We start from the raw sequence: 22,510 nt of genomic DNA on the forward strand, positions 1-22,510 counted from the left end.
TTAGGAAGTGGTAATGGAGTTAGGAAGTGGTAATGGAGTCAGGAAGTGGTAATGGAGTCAGGAAGTGGTAATGGAGTCAGGAAGTGGTAATGGAGTCAATGAACAGCTGCAGAGCAGGTCACCTTTCTGGTTGATCCCTCTCCCAGAGGCTAAAAGGCCATGTGAAGTGAGAAAGATCCCCTTTTTGTCCAGGAAAACAAGGTCATTTTAGATTAGATTAGATTACAGTGTGGAAACAGGCCCTTCGGCCCAACAAGTCCACACCGACCCACCGAAGCGAAACCCACCCATACCCCTACATTTACCCCTTACCTAACACTACAGGCAATTTAGTATGGCCAATTCACCTGACCCTGCACATCTTTGGATGGTGGGAGGAAACCGGAGCACCCGGAGGAAACCCACGCAGACACGGGGAGAACGTGCAAACTCCACACAGTCAGTCACCTGAGGTGGGAATTGAACCCGGGTCTCTGGCGCTGCGAGGCAGCAGTGCTAACCACTGTACCACCGTGCCGCCCATCATTTGTGTTTGGTGGTCACTGATAGATGACAGTAAGAGCTCCTCACCTAGACTCAGTTACCTGGCTACAAGGAATTAAACTCTACAATGATAGAGTCAGAGCACTATACGGCATTGAAAAAGACCTTTCAGTCCCAACTCGTCCATGCTTACCAGATATCCCGAATTAATCTAATCCTATTTGCCAGCACTTAGCCATATCCCCGTAAATCCTTCCTATTCATATACCTGTCCAGATGCCTTTTAGATGTTGTAATTGTACCAGTCTCCACCACTTCCTCTGGCAGCTCACTCCATAGACACACCAACCTCTGCGTGAAAAATGTTTTGGTGGATCTGCGCCATCAAATCTCTCCATGACTTCCTCCTCCCTAACTCGCATTGCTTCCCCCAACCTAGAACCCTCATTTAATCTCAGTGCTCCCATTCTGCCCTCCCGTGCACCTAGGAGTTTGATTGTTCCTTGAAAAGTAGGCATGCCTTCCTTCAGCTGGCCGGCTCCGAAGCACTGCAAACCCCTCCCAAATTCTTTCCACTTCAAATCACCTTTAAAGAAGCTCCTGAAAGTCGAACTCTTTGATCACTATCTCCTTAAGATTAGATTTCCTAGAGTGCAGAAACAGGCCCTTCGGCCCAACAAGTCTACACCGACCCTCCAAAGAGTAACCCACCCAGACCCATTTCCCTCGGACTAATGCACCTAACACTACGGGCAATTTTGCATGGCCAATTCACCTGACCTGCACATCTTTGGACGGTGGGAGGAAACCAGAGCACCCGGAGGAAACCCACACAGACACGGGGAGAATGTCTGCGTGGAGTTTGCACAGTCACCCAATGCTGAGAATCGAACCTGAGCCACCGTGCCACCCTGGTACAAAATTAAATTGAGTTTGAAACTCTCCTTGGGGGATTTTAGTAGCTTAAAGATGCTATAAAAGTGAAACTGGTCAGTTAAGATGAATAAAAGGTAAGGTACATAAAATTGAATTATTTCCCCAGAGGGAGAGTCCAGAAAAAAAAAAGTACTAACTTAAATTGGAGGGAAGCCATTCAGGGTGGTGGGAATTTGGTGTCCTCTCCCCTTAAATTTCCAAAAGGACATAGCTTCTTGTTAGGGAAGTACATTAAGGCTTAGAAACCAAGGCTGGTAGCTGGAATGAAGATTCAAATCACCTACAAATCTAAATGGTGGAACAGAGATCAGGGCTTAAAAGCAGCATATTCCTGTTCCCATGTTACTCATTAGATCATGAATCTCTTTCATGTTTACTCACTAGTTCCATATTCTGCAATCTTTTAAATATTGTGTGAAAAAATATTTTCTGATTCCGGTCCTTAATGGCTCAGCACTAATGTTATAACTTCCTTTGCTTCTGCATTCCCACACCAAAGAATTTTTATTAACCCAGTTGAAAACTCCCACACAATGGAGTTATTATTTTACTCGCGATATGTATTGTCACATTCCTTTAAGTCATTATTTTCCCTTCATGCTGGGCTTGAGAGAATGGAATAACTTTGTATTCATTGATTTGAATGGTCACAAAAGAGAACAATCAGAAATTTAAAAAACTATGACAGACAAGTAGTTCCCAACCCCAACAGCAAAACCCTACCTTGGTACCATCCTGCCAGAGCTTTTAGGAATTACTTACCTTGGATACTGCAGTGAACAATCGTGGTGAGAAAATCAGAGGGGCTATATAAAAAAATGTTCTTTTGAAGACTTTCATGGCAAACCCCAAAATTGCTGAGTGTCAAAGATTAGTCAGATAATAAACAGCCTGGTCATTGTCTGATTGACAGGGCACTATGAGCCATAAGAATAGGCACATTAAGTAACTCATGACACGAGCAGGGGAACAGGGGTGCTTGGAGACAGAAATACCTCCCAATACCTCCAGGAATATTTCCATCTGGAATTGACAGCCTTATCCACAAAGATAGCTCATCCCCTTAAGGTCCAGACAAGAACTGGAGCCTGGAACGTCCAAGATACGAGATAAAAATTCTTACTCCTCTCTTCAGAGAGCACAGTTTGTTAAGCAAAAAAAAATTGTTAGAGTTTACCCCTCACCTGCTGAGCTATAGTTACAACATGAATTCACAAGTGAACAGTTTTCTTGTTTAATCATTTTGTATTCAGAACAAACTTACATATTCCCCACAATATTCAGATTGGTCAAAAGGTTTTCAATAATATAACAATATATAAAAGTAATCGATACAATATTATTATAAAGAAATAAGATATTTTAAAACAAGGCAGTTCTACAGACAGCTCAGTCTATCCAATATTAGTCTTTTCTGCTGGGGGGGGGGGGGGGGGGGGGGGGGTATATTGTGTGGGCTTCTCTGACACATTAATTTTAAATGGATCCAAGAGTCACTGAACCTTATGATACAGTTTCTCAGTTTCTGCTTTCAAATGAGATTCAAAGTAAAGTGGGGTCTAAGGGCTTTCTAGAACTGATGTGATAACTCCAAACACCAAACATGTTGGTACCCCAACTCTTGTGTATCCCACCCATTGTTTTAATTGCTGTTCATCTGTAATAATTCTTCATCATGACAAGGCAGTAAACAGTTGCAAACTTGGTCTGTTTTCTAACGTTGGTAGGGTTTTATTTGTTCTTTATTTTAAAGGATAATGTTAGTTTATCAATGCTATTCATGACCGTTCCTAAAGGGAGTCCTTTTCCAAAGATATGTTGGATAAACCCACAAAGGTCATTCACTATAAAGGCATTATTTTGCTTCATATAGTTAATGAATTTTCTCTCACACTGTATTCCAGTCTGTTGACTCTGGAGACAAGGGTAGGGGGACTGTTTTCTCCTTGACCTCCATGTCAAATCAGTAACAGTGACACAACAGCCTTCACTTGCTGTTGGGGTGGAGATTATCTGAGCTGGCTACCTGTTTTGGGAGGCATCACTGACTGAACGTACCTTGTGGGAAAGTCTGAGTGTGGCATTTTGTGGGACAACACCAAGGTCCCTGATCAAGTATCAGGGCAATTCTTAAACACAGCAGGAGTGTAAAGCTGGGTGTGTTATATACAGAACTCTTTGGCTATTCAATTGAATTTATACATAAAATTACAATAATGAGAACTCCTGATGTCATCAAAATTCAGTGCCTATGTTATCCTGCTAATATTGTGCCAATGCCCTAAACATATGAAGATCAAATGTATTCACAGTTGAGAGCATTAAAGCAAAGGGTCAGACATCACTTGTCACGTTTAAAATGGAAGGATGAAGTGAGAAATAAAATTTTGCTTTCGACAGAACATATACAATTCGCTGCCAAACTCCTTGAATCTTAAAGTAAATCTCTACTAAACTAATTGGATCTTAGATTTGGTTTCAGATGCAAAGACGTTTATGTTCCAAGCCTTTCAGGTTGAGACTTAAGACTCACACAGCATGGAAACAGAGCCTTCAGTCCAACTCGTCCATGCTGACGAAATTTCCCAAACTAAACTACTCCCACGTCCCTCTAGAAAACCTTTCCTGCTCACTTGTACCACTTCCTCTGGTAACTCTGCTTCAAAGTATTGGAAAACAGGAGGACACCCTCAACATCTAACTTTTCCAACTAAATTTAAAGCAGTGTTCAATACTATTAAATAGTTTTCTACAACAGAGCTACACTCGACTGGAACGGGATGTGGAGATCAAGCATAACCAACTGGATTTCCCATCTCAAACTCATATATGCACTCCTGTTCTGTGAAGTTCTGCATCGGGAATATTTAATTGATCTAGCAGCATATGTTTTTTAAAAAAAAGCTAATAGACATTACTGTGCAAGAGAGATTTCAAATGGAAAAAGCAGCATGATACGCAAAATATGGAATGGTGACAGAGAAACCAGGACAACAGAGGGGTAAATGCTTCACCCATGGGGTAGAATGTGTTCTTAATCCACAAGACATCAAGGTAAAACCATCTGCATCAAATTCTCACCATAGCACAATGACCCAGACACAAAGGGGCCTTTACCTGGGCTCCAGGCTCTCAAAGTAGTGAAAGTATTTCTCGTAAGTCAGTAACTGCCATATAGACTCAGTTACCAGCCTTATTCCTAGGAAAAAGTGAGGACTGCAGATGCTGGAGATCAGAGCTGAAAATATGTTGCTGGAAAAGCGCAGCAGGTCAGGCAGCATCCAAGGAGCAGGAGAATCGACGTTTTGATTCCTGAAGAAGGGCTTATGCCTGAAACGTCGATGCTGCTTGATCTGCTGCGCTTTTCCAGCAACACATTTTCAGCTTATTCCGAGGAAAAGCAGCATCTTAGATATGCTGGAAGGATAAAATTTGGACAGCTTCTTTAATGCCCCTTCCCCCCTTACTTGGTTGAAAAGTGCAAAATGCTATGGGAAGAACAGAAAGAAAAGTTTCAAACTCTAATCTTTTGAATTTGCGAATGTTTTAGCTTCTAATTGAAACAATGGCAGGAACCAGAATCTGCTGTCACAACCTTATATTCCTTTTGGGGTAATAATTCAAACAGTGCCCTGGGAGCCAAAACAGCAGCTAGGCGTGGAGTGGGATTGGAAGAAGGGCTCAAACAATTACTCCTCCACTGCAAAGATAAAGATTTTCTAATACTTCATATTGCAAATAGCTGTTTTTGTTCAGTAAAGTATTACCAAAAGATATTTTATTGAGGTTTTTTGTCTTGCAATCATAAAACATAATTGGTTCATTCCCAAGGCAATCAGAATCAATGCATGATTTAAATTTAAAACTTGGCAGTTAACTGTCAGTCATCATCTAACTGGTAACTCTCCATGCTAAAGCTTCTACCAGTCTTCTCAGACAGTATAAAATTGTTGTCCCTCTTGACTTTGTTGTTATTCTTGCATATGTTCTGTTGAGTGCAAGACAAAAATCTTCAACAAAATCTATTTGATTTTAACAATATTTTATATTGCACTGATATTCAGAATGAACACTGGCACTATGACAAAAACAGAAAACATTAACTTTAAGGATTTCACACTCAACATTTGAATCATCAGTGTAAAGACACTTCATCATTCCAAACACCATCATAGTTACATGAGTGTTCCACTGTAATTGTGAAATTGGGTAGTTGGAGAGATTGACAAGGAGGAACGAGGCTGCTAGATTTCTGTTCATTCAGACAGACAGTCTGTGGTTGTACCATAGAGACTGCTTCACATGCCCTTTGGAGAAACGACGCCTGGGTTTTTCTGCAAGCTATGAGTGTTGTACCGTCGGAGGGAGTCAAACCTGGTTATATGTTCAGGGAAGTCAGATGACATGGATTTTTTGCAACTGCAAGGAAAAAGGAAGATAAGGAAGAGTATTAATTTACATTGATACATTGAATTCCCCACAAATCTATTGCAAGAAATCAATAAATAACTGACACAACCAGTCAAGCATTTCAGTAAACACTTGTGGTTAAAGCTTCTTACTAATATTCCCAAGCATGCTGAAGCTACTAACTCAGTCTTGGCAATCTCATTACCCTACGAATGGGGGTCAAGAGTAATCACGAGTTCTCTTGGGAGTCATTGCAGCCATGGTTACCTATGTCCTCTTTAACAGTTATACATTGACAACCAAAATAGCAACCATGAGCAGAATACTTCATTTTGTTTTCCCTCTCCCTTGCATAGCAGCAAGAAGGAAAGCATTTCACAGCAGAATCCATCAGTATATTAACTCAGAGCTGAGATCTTCTGGTCTCTGTAGGTTAAAAGTTCTGTTGTTGCTACTGCACATGTTAACAGACCCCATGGGCTATAGATTATGAAAAGTGTTCTATACAGTGTGCAGCTTGGCTTTGTATGGGACCGAAAGAAAATGGTTGAAGTTATTGCTTCCAGTGTCTACGTTTTTTCAATTGACTCACCCAGAAGAATTGGGGTGGGGGGTGTGGAGAGTACAAAACCTCAGAAACCTATAAACTCTAACAGGACTGGACAGGTTAGATGTAGGAAGGATGTTCTAATTTAAGATAAAGGGTGTACATCTATTAGGATTGAGATGAGGAGAAATATTGTCTCCCATAGAGTGGTGAGCCTGTGGAATTCACCACCACAGAAAGTGGTTGAGGCCATAATATCTGTTTTTAAGAGAAAGGTTGAGAGAGCGCTCGCGGCTAAAGGGATAAAGGGATATGGGGAGAGGGCGGGATCAGAGTACAGAGCTTGATGATCAGCCGTGATCGTGATGAATGAAGGAGCAGTCTCAAAAAAGAGCTGAATGGCCTATTCCTGGTAAAATAAACAACTGGGCTTCCACACATGATTCTATTATCCAGCAGTCCTTAGCTGACAACCCTGCCCATCACCAGATAAGGCCAGAACCCCAGAGGCAAGTTACTTACCAGACCATGGCGAGCATGGCCACAAACATTGCCAACAGCAGGAAGAGCAGAATGGAGAGTATGGTCGTTATGACAACCATTCCACCAGTGCGACGTGAGAACGGGACGATAGTATTGGGATCTGTAGCTGGAAGGAAAAAAGGGACAAGAAAACCGTTCAAAACGCACACCACTGGGATTCCAACTGCAGTCAAACAAACACCAAAGAATTCGGGAAACACCCAGCAAACAGGTTCAAGACCAAAAACTGTTTTCCTCCAGCAGTTTTCCCAGATGCTAACGGATCTTTTCTTTCTCTATTACGGATTTTCAAATGTTCCCAAATGGTTCCTTTTGTATCCTTCACAGAAAATCAAGCTTCTTTTTAGCCATTTTTTAAATGGCCTACCAAACAAATGATTATAGAGTTGGAGATTAAAAACAACAGGATGAATCTTTTGAAAGGAGGAACACAGGTAGAAATATTTCTGGAGAAGGAAGAGGGTTAGAGGAGAGGTCACCAGCACAATGGATCAAACGGCCTCCTCCTATGCTACAGTTTATCTTTTATTTGTTTTGAAAACTCTTCATTAAGGCCAAGCTCTGATAAATCTTTGTTGTACTCCCTCCGTAGCTAGAACATCTTTCTCCAGTAAAGGAGCCCAAAACTGCACACAATATTGCAGGTGTGGTCTCACCAAGCCACTGTACAACTGCAGCAGGACATTCCTGCTCCTGTTCTCAAATCCTGTCATCATGAAGGCCAACATACTTTTTACCACTTGCTAAGCCTACACGTTTATTTTCAGGGACTGGTGTACAAGGACAGCCAGATCTCATTGGGAAAGGGGAAGGTGCAATCTATCATCATTCAGATAATAATCTATCTTCCTGTTTGTTTTTATTACCTTTCCTTTACCCACATTATACTGCATCTGCCATGTATCTGCACACTCAACTCTCCAAATCACACTGCATTCTCCCACAGCTCACCCTCCCACCCAAGTTTGTGTCATCTGCAAATGTGGAGATATATTTAAATTCCCTCATCTAAATCATAATTGGGGTCCTGGTACCAACCCTTGCTACACCCCACTAGCCACACCTGTCACTCAGGCTCACTTATTCCTAACGTTGCCTGCCTTGCTCTATCTATTTCAGTACACTACCCCTCAATCCTATGTGCTTTAATTTATCATACTAATCTCTTATGTAGGACCTTATTGAAAGCTGTCCATCCTTAGTTGCCCTTGAGAAAGTGGTGGTGAGCTGCCTTCTTGTACTGCTGCAGTCCACCTGCTGTGGGATGACCCACAATGCCCTCAGGGAGGGAGTTCCAGGTTTTTGACTTAGCAATAGTGGAGGAACAACTAAGTCAGGATAGTAAGTGGCTTGGAGGGGATCTTGAAGATGGTGGTGCTCCTATGTATCTGCTGCCCCTGTCCTTCTAGAATGAAGTGGTTGTGGGTTTGGAAAGTGCTTGGTGAATTTCCCATTGCATCTTGAAGCAACTGAGTGTTGGTAGTGGATGTTACATCCTCAAATTCTATTAGGCATGATCCCCCTTTTGCAAATCCAGGCTGACTCTGTTTGATTCTGTCACTGTTTTGCAAGTGCTCTGTGATAAAAGATTCTATAAATGGACTGTAGAAAAGTTCTTGCTACTGTTGATGAAGGAGGTACTCACTGGTCTATAATTCCCTGTTTTTTTTTCTCTATTTCCTTTTTTAAAATACTGCGGGTTTTAGCAAACCTCCAATTCATAGGAACTGCTTCAGAATCTTGATAGGTGACCAGGATTCCTAGGGCCTAGTTTTGATACCCATCCTAGGCTACCTCACTATGATGCAGACTGTGGCTCACTAGTTCTGTTGGTCAGCGTTGCTGTATGGAGTCAGAACAGAGATCAACTCAGAGATAGGGAGCGAGACCTGGATTGTTAGAAGTGGACAGCCAGGCCGGCTAGAAACACCTCAAGTGCTGGAAACAAATTCTGTTTGGCTTTGCAAAGGGAGTACAAATTGGATGTATGATTTTGGAAGGTTATGCTATGCCTATGAATTCACATAGACTAAGTTATTGTATTATGTTGATTGCGAGGGATAGCATTGTTACTTTTAGTTATCAGTTCAATATTGTTATTATTAGTTACTGGTGGAATTAAATTTCAGCCCACCTCTTCAATCCTGCTCACTCCCATATGAATAACCCCCCCAACCTCTAATTCTCACTTTCCTCTCTTGACTCACTTAACATCCTGCAATATCTCAGGAAATCTAATCTTAAAGAAACATATGTATAAAGCCAGGCTTCATGTGGTGCAAGCTCAGGAAAGGTCTCTACCCAGAGGAGGCAACCTTGGTGTCTGTAGATGCATGATCCCACTGACTTTATCCTCCATTGCCCCACAAGTATACGTTCTTGTTTACAAAGAGAATGATGCTTGGCCTTTTACAACAGCAGCAATACTCACCACTTTTCAGCATGATCTCGTCTGTAAATTCAGTTTCTGCAACAATATTGGGTGTCCGGATATCAGGATTAATCAAAACGTACTTCATTCTAAACCAACAAAAAAAAGGTTAGTCTTTAGAAGATAACTTTCATTCTCATGAGAAAAGCTGTTGAAAGAAATTGGAATCTTTTAACTGAATATATCAGTGACTTAATCCATATCCCTCACCTTGTGCAATCTCTCAAAAATACTGATGTGGAGGAGCTGGTGTTGGACTGGGGTGTACAAAGTTAAAAATCACACAACACCAGGTTATAGTCCAACAGGTTTAATTGGAAGCACTGCTCCTTCATCAGGTAGCTGTGACACAATCACCAGATGAAAGAGCAGCGCTTCGAAAGCTAGTGTGCTTCCAATTAAACCTGTTGGACTATAACCTGCTGTTGTGAGATTTTTAACTCAAAAATACTGGTTTCAAAACGTCTACTACCTGGGGGAGGCGTGCCGTCATGGTAATGTTACTGAACTAGTCATCCAGGGGCTAATCTTTTGGTGCACAGAAACAATTCCACTGCAGTAGAGTGGATCACATTTCTATTTTTCCAAAAACACTTCATTCACAGAATTTATTAAACTACATTACATGACATGACTGTTCAAAGTTGGCATTGCCTAAAAATCCAGTCTCTGCTAATACTGGATGCTAATCATTAGTTCTAATTAGTCAATATTTAGTTGACTCATTACATGTCAAACATAGCACAAGATGGCAAGACAGCAGGAATACTCAAGCAGCCTCCCACTGTCTTTTCTTGCCATTTTGCCAGCTTTCCCTCCTGGTAGTCTATCGCCAACAGAATAGAAACTTCTGACCCATATTTCAGAAGGACTGCATTGTTTGCAAAGCATTTCAGGACATCCTCAGTGATGAGAATCCATAATTAAAAGGTTTCTTTCTGTATCCATTTTAGGGATGGTCAATAAATGCTGGCCCAGCCAACATCACATCCAAAGTTAAGAGTAAAGAAAATGCTGCCTGAATGTGCTTCTATACCAACTTGATTAACACAGTTAAAAATCACACAACACCAGGTTATAGTCCAACAGGTTTAATAGGAAGCACACTAGCTTTCGGAGCGACACTCCTTCGTCAGGTGATAGTGGAGGACAAAATTGTAACGCACAGAATTTATAGCAAAAATTTACAGTGTGATGTAACTGAAATTATACATTGAAAAATTGATTGTCTGTTGAGTCTTTCATCTGTTCGAATACCATGATAGTTTCACTTCTTTCATGTGTAAATCACAAAACCTTTTTTTAAAAGTTGCATTCTCAGGTTAGCTGTAACAATTGGTTACAACAGACAATCAAGGTATTTTTCAATGTATAATTTCAGTTAAATCACACTGTAAATTTTTGATATAAATTCTGTGCCTTACAATTTTGTCCTCCACAATCACCTGATGAAGGAGCGTCGCTCCGAAAGCTAGTGTGCTTCCAATTAAACCTGTTGGACTATAACCTGGTGTTGTATGATTTTTAACTTTGTACACCCCAGTCCAACACCAGCATCTCCAAATCTTGATTAACATATAACATATTGATTGGCATTCACTACAGTCAATAAAAATAAAACAAAAGTGACTTCTGATTTGACTTACCGGAATGTTCCACCAGTAGGTAAAGGTGCATTGCAATTTGGAGTGGTACAGGGTACTTCTGCCCCAACTCGCAAAGTTAAGATCCGGCCAGGCATCACAGTTGATGGACAAGAATAAACATTTCTTTTTGTTTTAACAGTGAGGTAAAAACCATTTGATCCAGAGAAAGCATCTTGGTACATCAAATTTGAAGGATCCACAAACCCATTTTTGATACTATTAAATCTTGCAACTCCTGGATTGGAAAGGGACAAAATTGTAAATCAATCCATGATGCAGACCAATCACAGATTTACTTCTAGAGCAGTAGAATTAAAAAGCAGGCCACTTAAACTATACCCAATTATACCAAACTGAACAGCTTCGACCTACAGAGTCACAAAACAGATGCTGCAACACTGGAGCAAATGCTAAAGAGATTTGCAGGGATGCTCACAGAAAAAAGTAAAAAGCATTAATTTTGACAAACTGTTTAAAGATTTACAAAACTGATACAAGAACTGAGAGGTCAGACCATCATAGAATCCCCTACAGTGCAGAATCAGGCCGTTACAGTCCATTGAGTCTACACTGACCCTCCAAACAGCATTCCACACAGACCCTCCTCCCTACAACCTTACATTTCTCATAACTAATCCACCTAACCTACATATCCCTGGGCATTATGTGCAGTTTAGCATGGCCAATCCACCTAACCTGCACGTCTTTGGACTGTGGGAGGAAACCAGGAGGAAACCCACGCAGACACGGGGAGAATGTCTGTGTGGAGTTTGCACAGTCGCCCAATGCTGGAATTCAACCCGGGTCCCTGGAACCATGAGGCAGCAGTGCCAATCACTGAGCCACCATGATGCCCTCTGCAATGGCTAAACAAGCACAGGTTATTTTATTTTAAAGAGAAGGTTGAAGGGTGTCCTTAAAGAGGTTTGATAGGTTAGACAAGATATCTTTCCATTTCTTTTTCCAATTCTCTCTCAAGATTTGATCTCTGTTGGCTGGGCCAGTATATATTGCCAATTCTCCAGCACCAGTGGGTGTTCTAAAGCTTGTGGCAGCCACAAACAATGGAGCAATAAGGCAACATCACTGTCAAAAACCTTTCAACCAACAATACATCTAGATCCAAACCCTTGGTTTGTACTTTACACATGTAAACATTGACTGTAATTATAAATGTGATGACATACAATATTAGAAGAAACAGATTTTGTGCAATGTCAATTTTGAACAGACATGCAATTTTATAAATTCTGCAAATAAAGTGTCTTCAGGTGAAAAAAAAAAAGGTTGCTCATCCCTAGTTGTCCTTGAGGTGGTGATGAGCTGCCTTCTTGAAGCACTGCAGTTGGTGTGGTTTAGATACACCCATAGCACTATAAGGGAGGGATTTCCAGGAATTTGACCCAGCAACGCTGAAGGAACAGCCAAAATATTTCCAAGTCGGGATGATGAGTGGCTCGGAGGGGTACCTACGTTGTATCTGCTGCATTTGTCCTTCTGATGGTAAAAGGCCACAGGATGAAAAGGTATGGTTGAAGGAGCCTTGGGGAGTTAGTGCAATGCATCTTGTAGATACTTCATACTGCTTCTACATGAGAGTTCAAAACTTGGGAATGTCTTTACAAAAAGTCATTAATAAGACAGAAAAAAACTTAGAGAAATATATATTACCACGGGGAATAGTTGAGATGAACGATATTTAGAGAAGTTGCTCAAGCGTATGTAGAGGGAGGAAGGGAGGGAGAGAGGGCTGACTGTAATGTTTTAAACAATGTTATCAATAGGCCCAAGGTATTGATTTGATTTATGTCCAATTTTCCAATAACATTGGCATCACTGATATCACTAGTCCTTACTCTCCCCAGAACACAATTCATCCTTCTTCCCTCCCCCCAATAGCTGGCCAGCAATGCATAAAACCTGTCAAAATCACCATTTAAGTGTAAACCTTGCCCATCCACTTTAATGACTGAGGGAGGAAACCAGAGCACACGCAGGAAACGCACACAGACATTGGAAGAACATGCAAACAGCATATAGACAGTCACCAGGGGGTGGAATTGAACCCAGGTCCCTCGGTACTGTGAGGCAGCAGTGCTAACCACTGCGCCACCATTCTGCCCAGAATTAATTTTCATCAGCCATAAAGTACTGTATATAACTTCCAGAACAATGCATTAGTCTCACCAGCCACCTTAACCTGACAGGAAGTTGTACGGTCACTTTAGAGGAAATAGCACTTCACACATAAAGATACTCACCAGACGAATTAGCCACGAGCAGCCAGACATCACAGTTCACACAGCCTGTGTCTGAACTGTTAAACACACAGAGTGGCTGCTCAAGCGCAACAGTTGTTTGTGTAATTCGCCCGAGTACAGTACTTGACACAACTTCAGGGACATAAGAGATTGCTGTTGGAACTGCAAAGAGAAAAAAAAATGAATACACAGCAATTTCTGTCAAATAAACACATTCTGTAAGTCAGATATACAACATGGAAATAAATCCTTCAGTCCAACCAGTCCATGCCGACCAGATATCCCAACCCAATCTAGTCCCACCTGCCTGCACCCGGCCCATATCCCTCCAAACCCTTCCTATTCATATACCCATCCAGATGCCTCTTAGATGTTGCAATTGTACCAGCCTCCACCACTTCCTCTGGCAGCTCATTCCACACACGCACCACCCTCAGATCCCTTTTATCATCTTTCCCCTCTCACCCTAAACCTATGCTCTCTAGTTCTGGACTCCCCCACCCCAGGGAAAAGACTTTGTCTATTTATCCTATCCATGCCCCTCATGATTTTATACACCTCTAAGGTCACCCCTCAGCCTTTCGCGCTGCAGGGAAAACAGCCCCAGCCTATAGAGCCTCTCCCTTTAGCTCAAATCCTCCAACCCTGGCAGCATCCTTGTAAAATCTTTTTCTGAACCTTGCTAACCAATCTCCCATGGGGAACCTTGTCAAATGCCTTACTGAAGTTCACATAGATCACATCCACTGCTCCGCCCTCGTCAATCCTCGTTGTTACTTCAAAAAACTCAGGCAAGTTTGTGAGACATGATTTCTTACGCACAAAGCCATGTTGACTATCCCTAATCAGTCCTTGCCTTTCCAAATGCGTGTAAATCCTGTCCCTCAGGATTCCCTCCAACAACTTACCACCAGTGACATCACGCTCACTGGTCTATAGTTCCCTGGCTTGTCCTTACTATCTTAAATAATGCTACCAAGTTAGCCAACCTCCAGTCTTCCGGCACCTCACCTGTGACTATCAATGATACAAATATCTCAGCAAGGAGCCCAGAAATCACTTCCCTAGCTTCCCACAGAGTTCTGGGGATTTATCCACTTTTATGCGTTTCAAGACATCTAGCACTTCCTCCTCTGTAAAATGGACATTTTTCAAGATGTCACCATCTATTTCCCTACATTCTATACTTTCCATATCCTTTTCACAGTAAACACCGATGCAAAATACTCATTTAGTAGCTCCCCCATCTCCTGCAGCTCCACACAAAGACCGCCTTGCTGATCTTTGAGGGGCCCTATTCTCTCCCTAGTTACCCTTCTGTCCTTAATGTATTTGTAAAAACCTTTTGGATTCTCCTTAACCCTATTTGTCAAAACTATCTCATGTCCCCTTTTTACCCTCCTGATTTCTCTCTTAAGTATACTCCTACTGCCTTTATACCCTCAGGATTCACTCGATCTCTCCTGCATATACCTGACGTATGCTTCCTTCTTCTCAACCAAACCTTCAATACCTCCAGTTATTCAGCAATCCCTACAACTGCCAGCCTTCTCTTCCACCCTGACGGGAATACACTTTCTCTGGACTCTCGTTATCTCATTTCTGAAGGCTTCCCATTTTCCAGCCGTCCCTTTACCTGCGAACATCTGCCCCCAATCAGCTTTTGAAAGTTCTTGCCTGATACTGTCAAAATTGGCCTTTTTCCAATTTAGAACTTCAACTTTTAGATCTGGTCTATCCTTTTCCATCACTATTTTAAAACTAATAGAATTATGGTCGCTGGCCCCAAAGTGCTCCCCCACTGACACCTCAGTCACCTGCCCTGCCTTATTTCCCAAGAGTAGGTCAAGTTCTGCACCTTCTCTAGTAGGTACATCCACATACTGAATCAGAAAATTGTCTTGTACACACTTAATGTCCTCTCCATTAAAACCCTTAACACTATGGCGGTTCCAGTATATGTTTGGAAAGTTTAAATCCCCTACCATAACTACCATATTATTCTAACAGAAAACTGAAATCTCCTTAAATTTGTTTCTCAAAATTTCCCACTGGCTATTAGGGGGTCTATAATACAATCCCAATAAAATGATCATCCCTTTCTTATTTCTTAGTTCCACCCAAATAACTTCCCTGAATGTATTTCTGTAAGCCTTTGTAATTTACTCCACCCAAGACTAAAATGAAGTTCTGGGTGACAAAATTCCTCCTATGTATGGTGAGAAAGCATTTCATTCTCTGGTCAATGCATCCCCTGCACTCCCATCACCGTGAAGTCAAGATGCTTTTCTGTAGATTATGCAACTATATTTCACCATCCCTTCCCCCGCCCCCATCCCCAAAACTGGTGTCATTTGGCTGTTAACCAGATTTCTTTCTGGCATCAGATTGGCGTCCTGTGTCACTAAAAATCTCAAATTGAAATGTATCCCTGCTACTATTTCTGTTGCATTATCACTCTTTTGATGAACATCTCTACGCCTGCATCAAAACAAAGTGCTGGAGGAACTGAGCAGGTCTGGCAGCATCTCCAGAGAGAGAAGCAGAGTTACGCTAAGTCCAATATGACTCGACTTCAGAACCATTTCTCTACAGCTGCCTGTCCTGCTCTGTATCTACATTCACTGTTTCTCTCCCCGAGGTACTGCCAGACCAGAGTAACTCCAGCATCTGCAGTTCTTGTGTGCTCTGTATCTATTCTTCCCACACATTTTAAAAATTAACATCTCTCTCTTACTTACTCTCCTTTCTACACAATGTCTCCCTCCTTTCTCTTGCAAGAGCACAACAAAACAGGAGCCGTTCAGCCCCTCAAGCCTGTTCCATTATTCTATAAGAAAATGGCGGATTATGCCCCAGACGTTAACTCTTTTGTGATAGGTCCTCAGATTTTTCAAATATCTCTAATATATGGTAACCAAAGAAATGATTTGCATCCCAGGAAGTGCAGGCTGGGCATTCCATCCATCCAACTGAACCCAGCCTTCTCCCCAGCCTTGCAAATGCCCATTCAATTGGGATAACATGGTTTTGTCACCTTAGCCCAGGTTCAGTTCCTAGTTGGGGGGGGGGGGGGGGTGGTGGTGGTGGTGGAATGGATGTCATAGAGATGTACAGCATGGAAACAGACACTTCAGTCCAACCCGTCCATGCCGACCTGATATCACAACCCAATCTAGTCCCACCTGCCAGCACCCAGCCCATATCCCTCCAAATCCTTCCTATTCATATACCCATCCAAATGCCTCTTAAATGTTGTAATTGTACCAACCTCCACCACTTCCTCTGGCAGCTCATTCCATACACGTACCACCCTCTGTGTGAAAAAGTTGCCCCGTAGGTCTCTTTTATGTCTTTCCCCTCTCACCCTAAACCTATGCCCTCTAGTTCTGGACTCCCTAACCCCAGGGAAAAGACCTTGTCTATTTACCTTATCCATGCCCCTCATAATTTTGTAAACCTCTACAAGGTCATCCCTCAGCCTCTGATGCTCCAGCCTGTTCAGCCTCTCCCTATAGCTCAAATCCTCCAACCCTGGCAACATCCTTGTAAATCTTTTCTGAACCCTTTCAAGTTTCACAACATCTTTCCGATAGGAAGGAGACCAGAATTGCATGCAATATTCCAACAGTGGCCTATCCAATGTCCTGCACAGGCGCAACATGACCTCCCAACTCCTGTACTCAATACTCTGACCAATAAAAGAAAGCATACCAAACACCTTCTTCACTATGTGAAGAAGATATTTCCGTTAGGAGACGAGATTAGGACCTGAGGACACAGCTTCAGAAAGGTGGTGAAGGGACAACCCTTTAGAACACAGAGATAAGGAAGAATTTCTTCCACCACAAGGTGATGTATCCGTGGAACTCATTGTTGTGGAGGCCAAGTGATTGAGTGTATTTAAGACAGGGATAGATGGGCTCTTGATTGGTAAAGGGATCAAGCGTTACTTGGAGAAGGCAGAAAGGGGCTGAGAAACACAGACATGATTGCATGGTGGAGTGGCCTTGATAGGAGTAGAATCAGGCCATTCAGCCTGTCTCTTATAGTCTTCTGAAAAGCTAGTATCCTGCTTCCAACTCCACTTCCATTTAGTCCCCTCTCCCTTGATGATTTGCATTGCCCTAAAGGAGCTTTACATGTAAGTTAATCAAGTGGACAGCATGGGTGATCAACTGCTGATGGTTAATAGGTGAAAACAATTTGGGGCGGGGGGAAAAGGCGCAGTCGTACAGAAGAGTATTTCTGAATATAGAAAAGGAAAGAAAGGTCAGCAGGTCACTGGGTTGTAGCTCCTTTCAATGCTTTAAATGTGAATGCTGGATGAGAGAGAGAGGTGGCACCACTGAGGAACAGTGATTGTAGGTAGGACATAGCCTGATACCCAACTTCCTGTCCACATTCAAAATGTTAACTCATACTCAGGAGTGAAGCACTGTCACATTGCCTGATGCCCATTGCCTGGCACAGTACAGTATTCACCCTCTGGCTACATTGGAGACAGTTTCTCTTGAGCCATCCATGGATGCCAACTGCTGCAGGTGGCTGTGTCCAGGCTTCCTTCATCAAATCGAGCTGGCTACTCATTGTCACCCACAGGGAAAAGAATCTCCTTTCTTCCCTGACCGGGAAACCTTCTGACAGAGACAGAGAGAAAGCTTGCTGCCTGGCCTCTGACATCTCCAGTGGGGAGTGGGGGCTGAGGAATAGAGACTGACTGATCTCCTGGCCTGAAGAGTATGAAGAGCCTTTTAACTTGCTCAAAGGTAGAAGACAGAAGGTGGTGGTAGAGAGTTGCTTTTCAGACTGGAGACCGATGACCAGAGCAGTGCCACAACGATCAGTGCTGGGTCCACTACTTTTCATCATTTTTTTTAAATGATTTGGATGTGTGCATAAGAATTATAGTTAGTAAGTTTGCAGATGACACCAAAATTGGAGGTGTAGTGGACAGCAAAGAAGGTTACCTCAGAGTACAACAGGCTCTTGCTCAGATGGGCCAATGGGCTGAAGAGTGGCAGTTAGAGTTTAATTTAAATAAATATGAGGTGCTGCATTTTGGGAAAGCAAATCTTAGCAGGACTTATACACTTAATGGTAAGGCCCTAGGGAGTGTTGCTGAACAAAGAAACCTTGGAGTGCAGGTTCATAGCTCCTTGAAAGTAGAGTCGCAGGTAGATAGGATAGTGAAGGGGGCATTTGGTATGCTTTCCTTTATTGGTCAGAGCATTGACTACAGGAGTTGGGAGGTCATGTTGCGGCTGTATAGGATGTTAGTTAGGCCACTTTTGGAATATGGCATGCAATTCTGGTCTCCTTCCTATCAGAAAGATGTTGTGAAAGGGTTCAGAAAAGATTTACAAGAATGTTGCCAGGGTTGGAGGATTTGAGCTCTAGGGAGAGATTGAATAGGCTGGGGCTGTTTTCCCTGGAACGTCAGAGGCAGAGGGGTGACCTTATAAAGCTTTATAAAATCATGAGGGGCATGGATAGGGTAAATAGACAAAGTCTTTTCCCTAGGGTGGGAGAGTCCACATTTAGGGTGAGAGGGGAAGATATAAAAGAGGCCTAAGGGGTAACCTTTTCATGTAGTGAGTGGTCCATGTATGGAATGAGCTGCCAGAGGAAGTGGTGGAGGCTGGTACAATGACAACATTTAAGAGGCGTCTGTTTGGGTATAAATCATACCAATTGTCTTCCTTTCTCTCAACAGAGGGAGGCAACTGGTGTGGTTTAACCAGAGGGTCACCATGCCTCTGGCAAGGGACGAGGTTGAGAAAGTTACCTTCATGGTAGCCTCAGCTGGTGTGGGAATTGTACCCATATACTGGCGTCACTCTGCATCACAAACTAGCCATCCAGCCAACCAAACTAAACCGACACCCTCAACACACATACTGACATACTAATAGAGGGAATCAGACTTCCACATGGTATTCTGATGGGAGTTTTCTTTTAAAAACAGAAAATGGGGTTGATACTTTCTCTTTTCATGAACCTTTCACATCATATTTCCAAAATCTCAATACCAAGTAGCTTTGAGGAGGTGGTTTTGGACCAGACTGATACCAAAGGCAAACGAGTTCAGTTATGTGGAAAATAAGAATGTGCGCGATTGTTTCCCCTTATAGCAGAGATGATGTCTGGGAAGAGTTAACAGGAGGTTCAAGGTTATGAGTAAATAATGAAAAATGTTTCCAGTGTCAGAAGAGTTAGAAACCAGAGGACACTGATACTAATTGCTAAGGGGTGAGATGGGATTTTACCCAAATTATGAACTGAAATGCAGAGGAAGAGCAGAGGAAGCAGATTCCAGAACTTTCAAAAAAGGAATTGGATTCATACTTGAAAAAGGGTAAAATAAAATCAGAATTAAGGGGAAAAAACAGCAGATATTGGAGAGGTTGGGAAGGGATAGATGATTTCAAGCTAGTGCTGACTCAATAGGCTGAATGATCTGTTATGCAGTGACTTTCTATGAGTGTAGTCCCCATATAAGAGAAAATCTACTGGAGTTCAGCTCAAGAAACCAACTAGTGGGCCCTAAAAAGAGAAAATAATAGCATTTTAAGCCAAGTTTATACCTTTCCCTTGTTTCAGGAAAGCATCCACAAGCAGATACCCACACTACAGGTATATTCCTACTATAGTTAATGAATTTATAACATAAAACTATTTTTTAATACTTTGATTTACCAAATCCCTGTTTTTTTTTGGGGATATCCATTCTCCTTTTGACTTGTTCCTGGCATGCTTGTTTTAACTCATTCCGGTCACAACTTTTACTCATTTTTATCAGATACCTAACATCTTAAAAACTGTTGCTCAGCAGCATTAGCAAGTTTTATGTTGAATTAAATTATAAATAAATCCACATTTAATTGTCCAACTCTTATGCAAAATCATACATGTTTTATCTAACAGGGTGGGGGGAAATTGGGTGGAAGTTATATTGAATAAAAGATGGAGGACTCCAGGTCTCAACTAAGGGACAGGGCTCATCAAAAAGGTATATTTATGAATAAAGTAAATTGTTGAAATAAAAAAGGCAGCAATTCACAGTCCCAGGTTAACTATTGCAACTCTGCATTGAATAGTGTAGATCCCTCCAGCTCTCTCTCTCTTCAGTCAGTCCGAGTCTTATTCTCATTTGTGTGGCTATTGTGGCAAGGACAGGGAATAATGGCCATCCCAGACTGCTGTTGAAAAGCTGAAAGTGGGTCACCTTCTTTGATGCAGTTGAGGGGTTTACAAGGCCACAGTTCGAGGCTGTGCGTTTGGAAACGTAGACCAGACCAGAAAAATGACCAGTTTCCCCTCAGAAGGACAATTGATGTAATTAAGTGAATTTCAAATACCCTTGAGAAGGGAATTCCAGTCCCCTGTTTCACTCTCTCGGGACCATCCTATTATCCCTCTCCCTGAGGGAAACTGGACTCGTTAAAGGAATCAGTGGAATTGCTCATTGCCCGAATACAGTGCCACACGCCATTTGTGAACCAGAATCTAGTCACCTCAATGCTTTCCCCCTTGAGGACCCACTCGATGTTCGGGATTTCTGTCCGGACAAACTACATTCACAGCGAGTTATTATTGGTCACTCTGGTTATTATTGTAATCATTACAGAGCAAAGATTTAGCTGAAAGCTGTGCTGAATCTGGAACACAGTATGCTCACAGACAGTTTCTATATTCACTGTGTGGAGCTCACGTTTAAATCCACTCTGCCCTTCAGCTCACACACGCAAATTCCAATACACTGTACACCCTCAAGCAGCAACATGACTAAAATCTGACCCAAACCAGGAGCCAAGAGGCTTCAAATACAGCACGGTACAGCCACTTCATTCCCCGCCAGCTCAACCTGAATTTCCGACAGGTTCCCATCCGAGCTTTGAGTCAACGTGAACATTTCCGAGAAGTTACAAGGAGCCAACAGCACCGCTCCTTAGAAACAGAAAACGCGAGACTCTTTCCACTAAAACAACCGGAGATTTCACATGAGGCGGTGCAGAATCGCCCAGGGTCTTGCAGAGCCTTGGAGAAGTGTTGCTGGTCACCCAGACTTTGTGAGAGAATAGTTACAGACTGCTTTTACCTGAACTGCCGACGCCACACACAGCGCACAGCAACACAAGGCGAAACAAACGGTTCATCTCCTGATCCTGGTAAAACTGAACTCCTGGTCTGAAACCCTTCCACTCTCTGCTCGATCTAATCCCTTCTGACGCAGGGTGGTTCAATCAGGTTCTTTTGACGTGCCAGTTCCCCTCTTGATTGTGGTCAAACGAGTTGAACCTGCTCAGAAAGACTGTCTCTCCTCTGAAAGGTGTGGTTTAGTCGCAATTAAACCAAAACAAAAACGACACACACTACCTCAAACCCAAAGCTGCTCAAACCCAAGGCATCTGATCTTTGTTAAATTAAACTGCACTATCCCTGACCTATTGCACTTTGCAGTTTCAGGGATTCTTTCCCTGAAACTTTCCCATCCCACCGATTTGCAGCGGGTGACCTCAGGTTCACTCCGGTCACTGGCTGTGAAAGAGAAATAAACATTACTGTCGCAGAGGTCAGCTGTGATGTTATTAATAACCCAGGCCTTTCCCACAGGAAGCAAGTCTGCTTTAGATTGTGATTTTAAATAATCCGTGTCAATGAAAAGGGATTTGTGGTATTGACAGACTTGGCATTTGGAAAGTTACAGTCTCCATCCTCCTGAATAATTCTCCGTGCTTTTGGATCGATAACCAGTCCATTGGGAATGCAGGAAAACAGCCAAACCACTCACCCATCCTCCCTCCACCTGGCCTCTTCCCTCTGGCTTGTTTACCCGCACTGAGAACTGTCCATGTGACATTGCCCTCCCCACCCATTCAAACAGGAAGGGGAGACCATGGTATTATGGTTAAACTGTTAATCCTGGTAATGTCCTAAGGACCCGGGTTTGAATCGTGGAATTTGAATTCAATAAAATAATCCGGAATTAAGATTCTTATGATCACCATAAATCCATTGTCAATTGTCAGAAAATGCCATCTGGTTCAGTAATGCCCTTTTGGGGAAGGAAACTGCCATCATTACCCAGTCTGGCCTATATGTGACTCCAGACCCACAGTGATGGGGTCTATTCCTAACTTCCTCTGGGATGGGTAATAAATGCTGGCCGAGCCAGTGATGCTCTCAATCATGAATTAATTTTAAAAACCCTGTTCTCCCTCGGAACTCACTGTACTCTGTGCTCTGTGTT

At 42.5% G+C, this 22,510-nt stretch overlaps 1 protein-coding gene across 1 annotated transcript; it reads right to left on the reverse strand.

The window, feature by feature from the left end:
- Positions 1 to 2,844: 2,844 nt before the first annotated feature.
- Positions 2,845 to 21,734, reverse strand: upk3b (uroplakin 3b). Its single transcript, XM_043718025.2, has 6 exons — positions 21,359 to 21,734; positions 13,258 to 13,419; positions 10,997 to 11,231; positions 9,351 to 9,439; positions 6,899 to 7,025; positions 2,845 to 5,838 (listed from the first exon to the last, which is right to left on the reverse strand). The coding sequence occupies exons 1-6, from the start codon at positions 21,414 to 21,416 to the stop codon at positions 5,718 to 5,720; spliced, it is 792 nt and encodes a 263-aa protein (XP_043573960.1). The 5' UTR covers positions 21,417 to 21,734; the 3' UTR covers positions 2,845 to 5,717.
- Between the last annotated feature and the right edge of the window lie 776 nt (positions 21,735 to 22,510).

The sequence above is a fragment of the Chiloscyllium plagiosum genome, unplaced genomic scaffold (genome assembly GCF_037043375.1).
Source record: "Chiloscyllium plagiosum isolate Xiang-an unplaced genomic scaffold, Cpla_swu_hap1 HiC_scaffold_31, whole genome shotgun sequence".
Lineage (NCBI taxonomy): Eukaryota > Metazoa > Chordata > Chondrichthyes > Orectolobiformes > Hemiscylliidae > Chiloscyllium > Chiloscyllium plagiosum.

Excerpts from the sequence above, each read along its gene's own strand:
- upk3b (XM_043718025.2), bottom strand. The coding sequence starts at position 21,416 with ATGAACCGTTTGTTTCGCCTTGTGTTGCTGTGCGCTGTGTGTGGCGTC. Across the intron at positions 11,232-13,257 it reads GCTCGTGGCTAATTCGTCTG|GAGTTGCAAGATTTAATAGT; the intron begins GTGAGTATCTTT and ends TTTCCAATCCAG. Across the intron at positions 9,440-10,996 it reads CCTACTGGTGGAACATTCCG|AATGAAGTACGTTTTGATTA; the intron begins GTAAGTCAAATC and ends TTGTTGGTTTAG.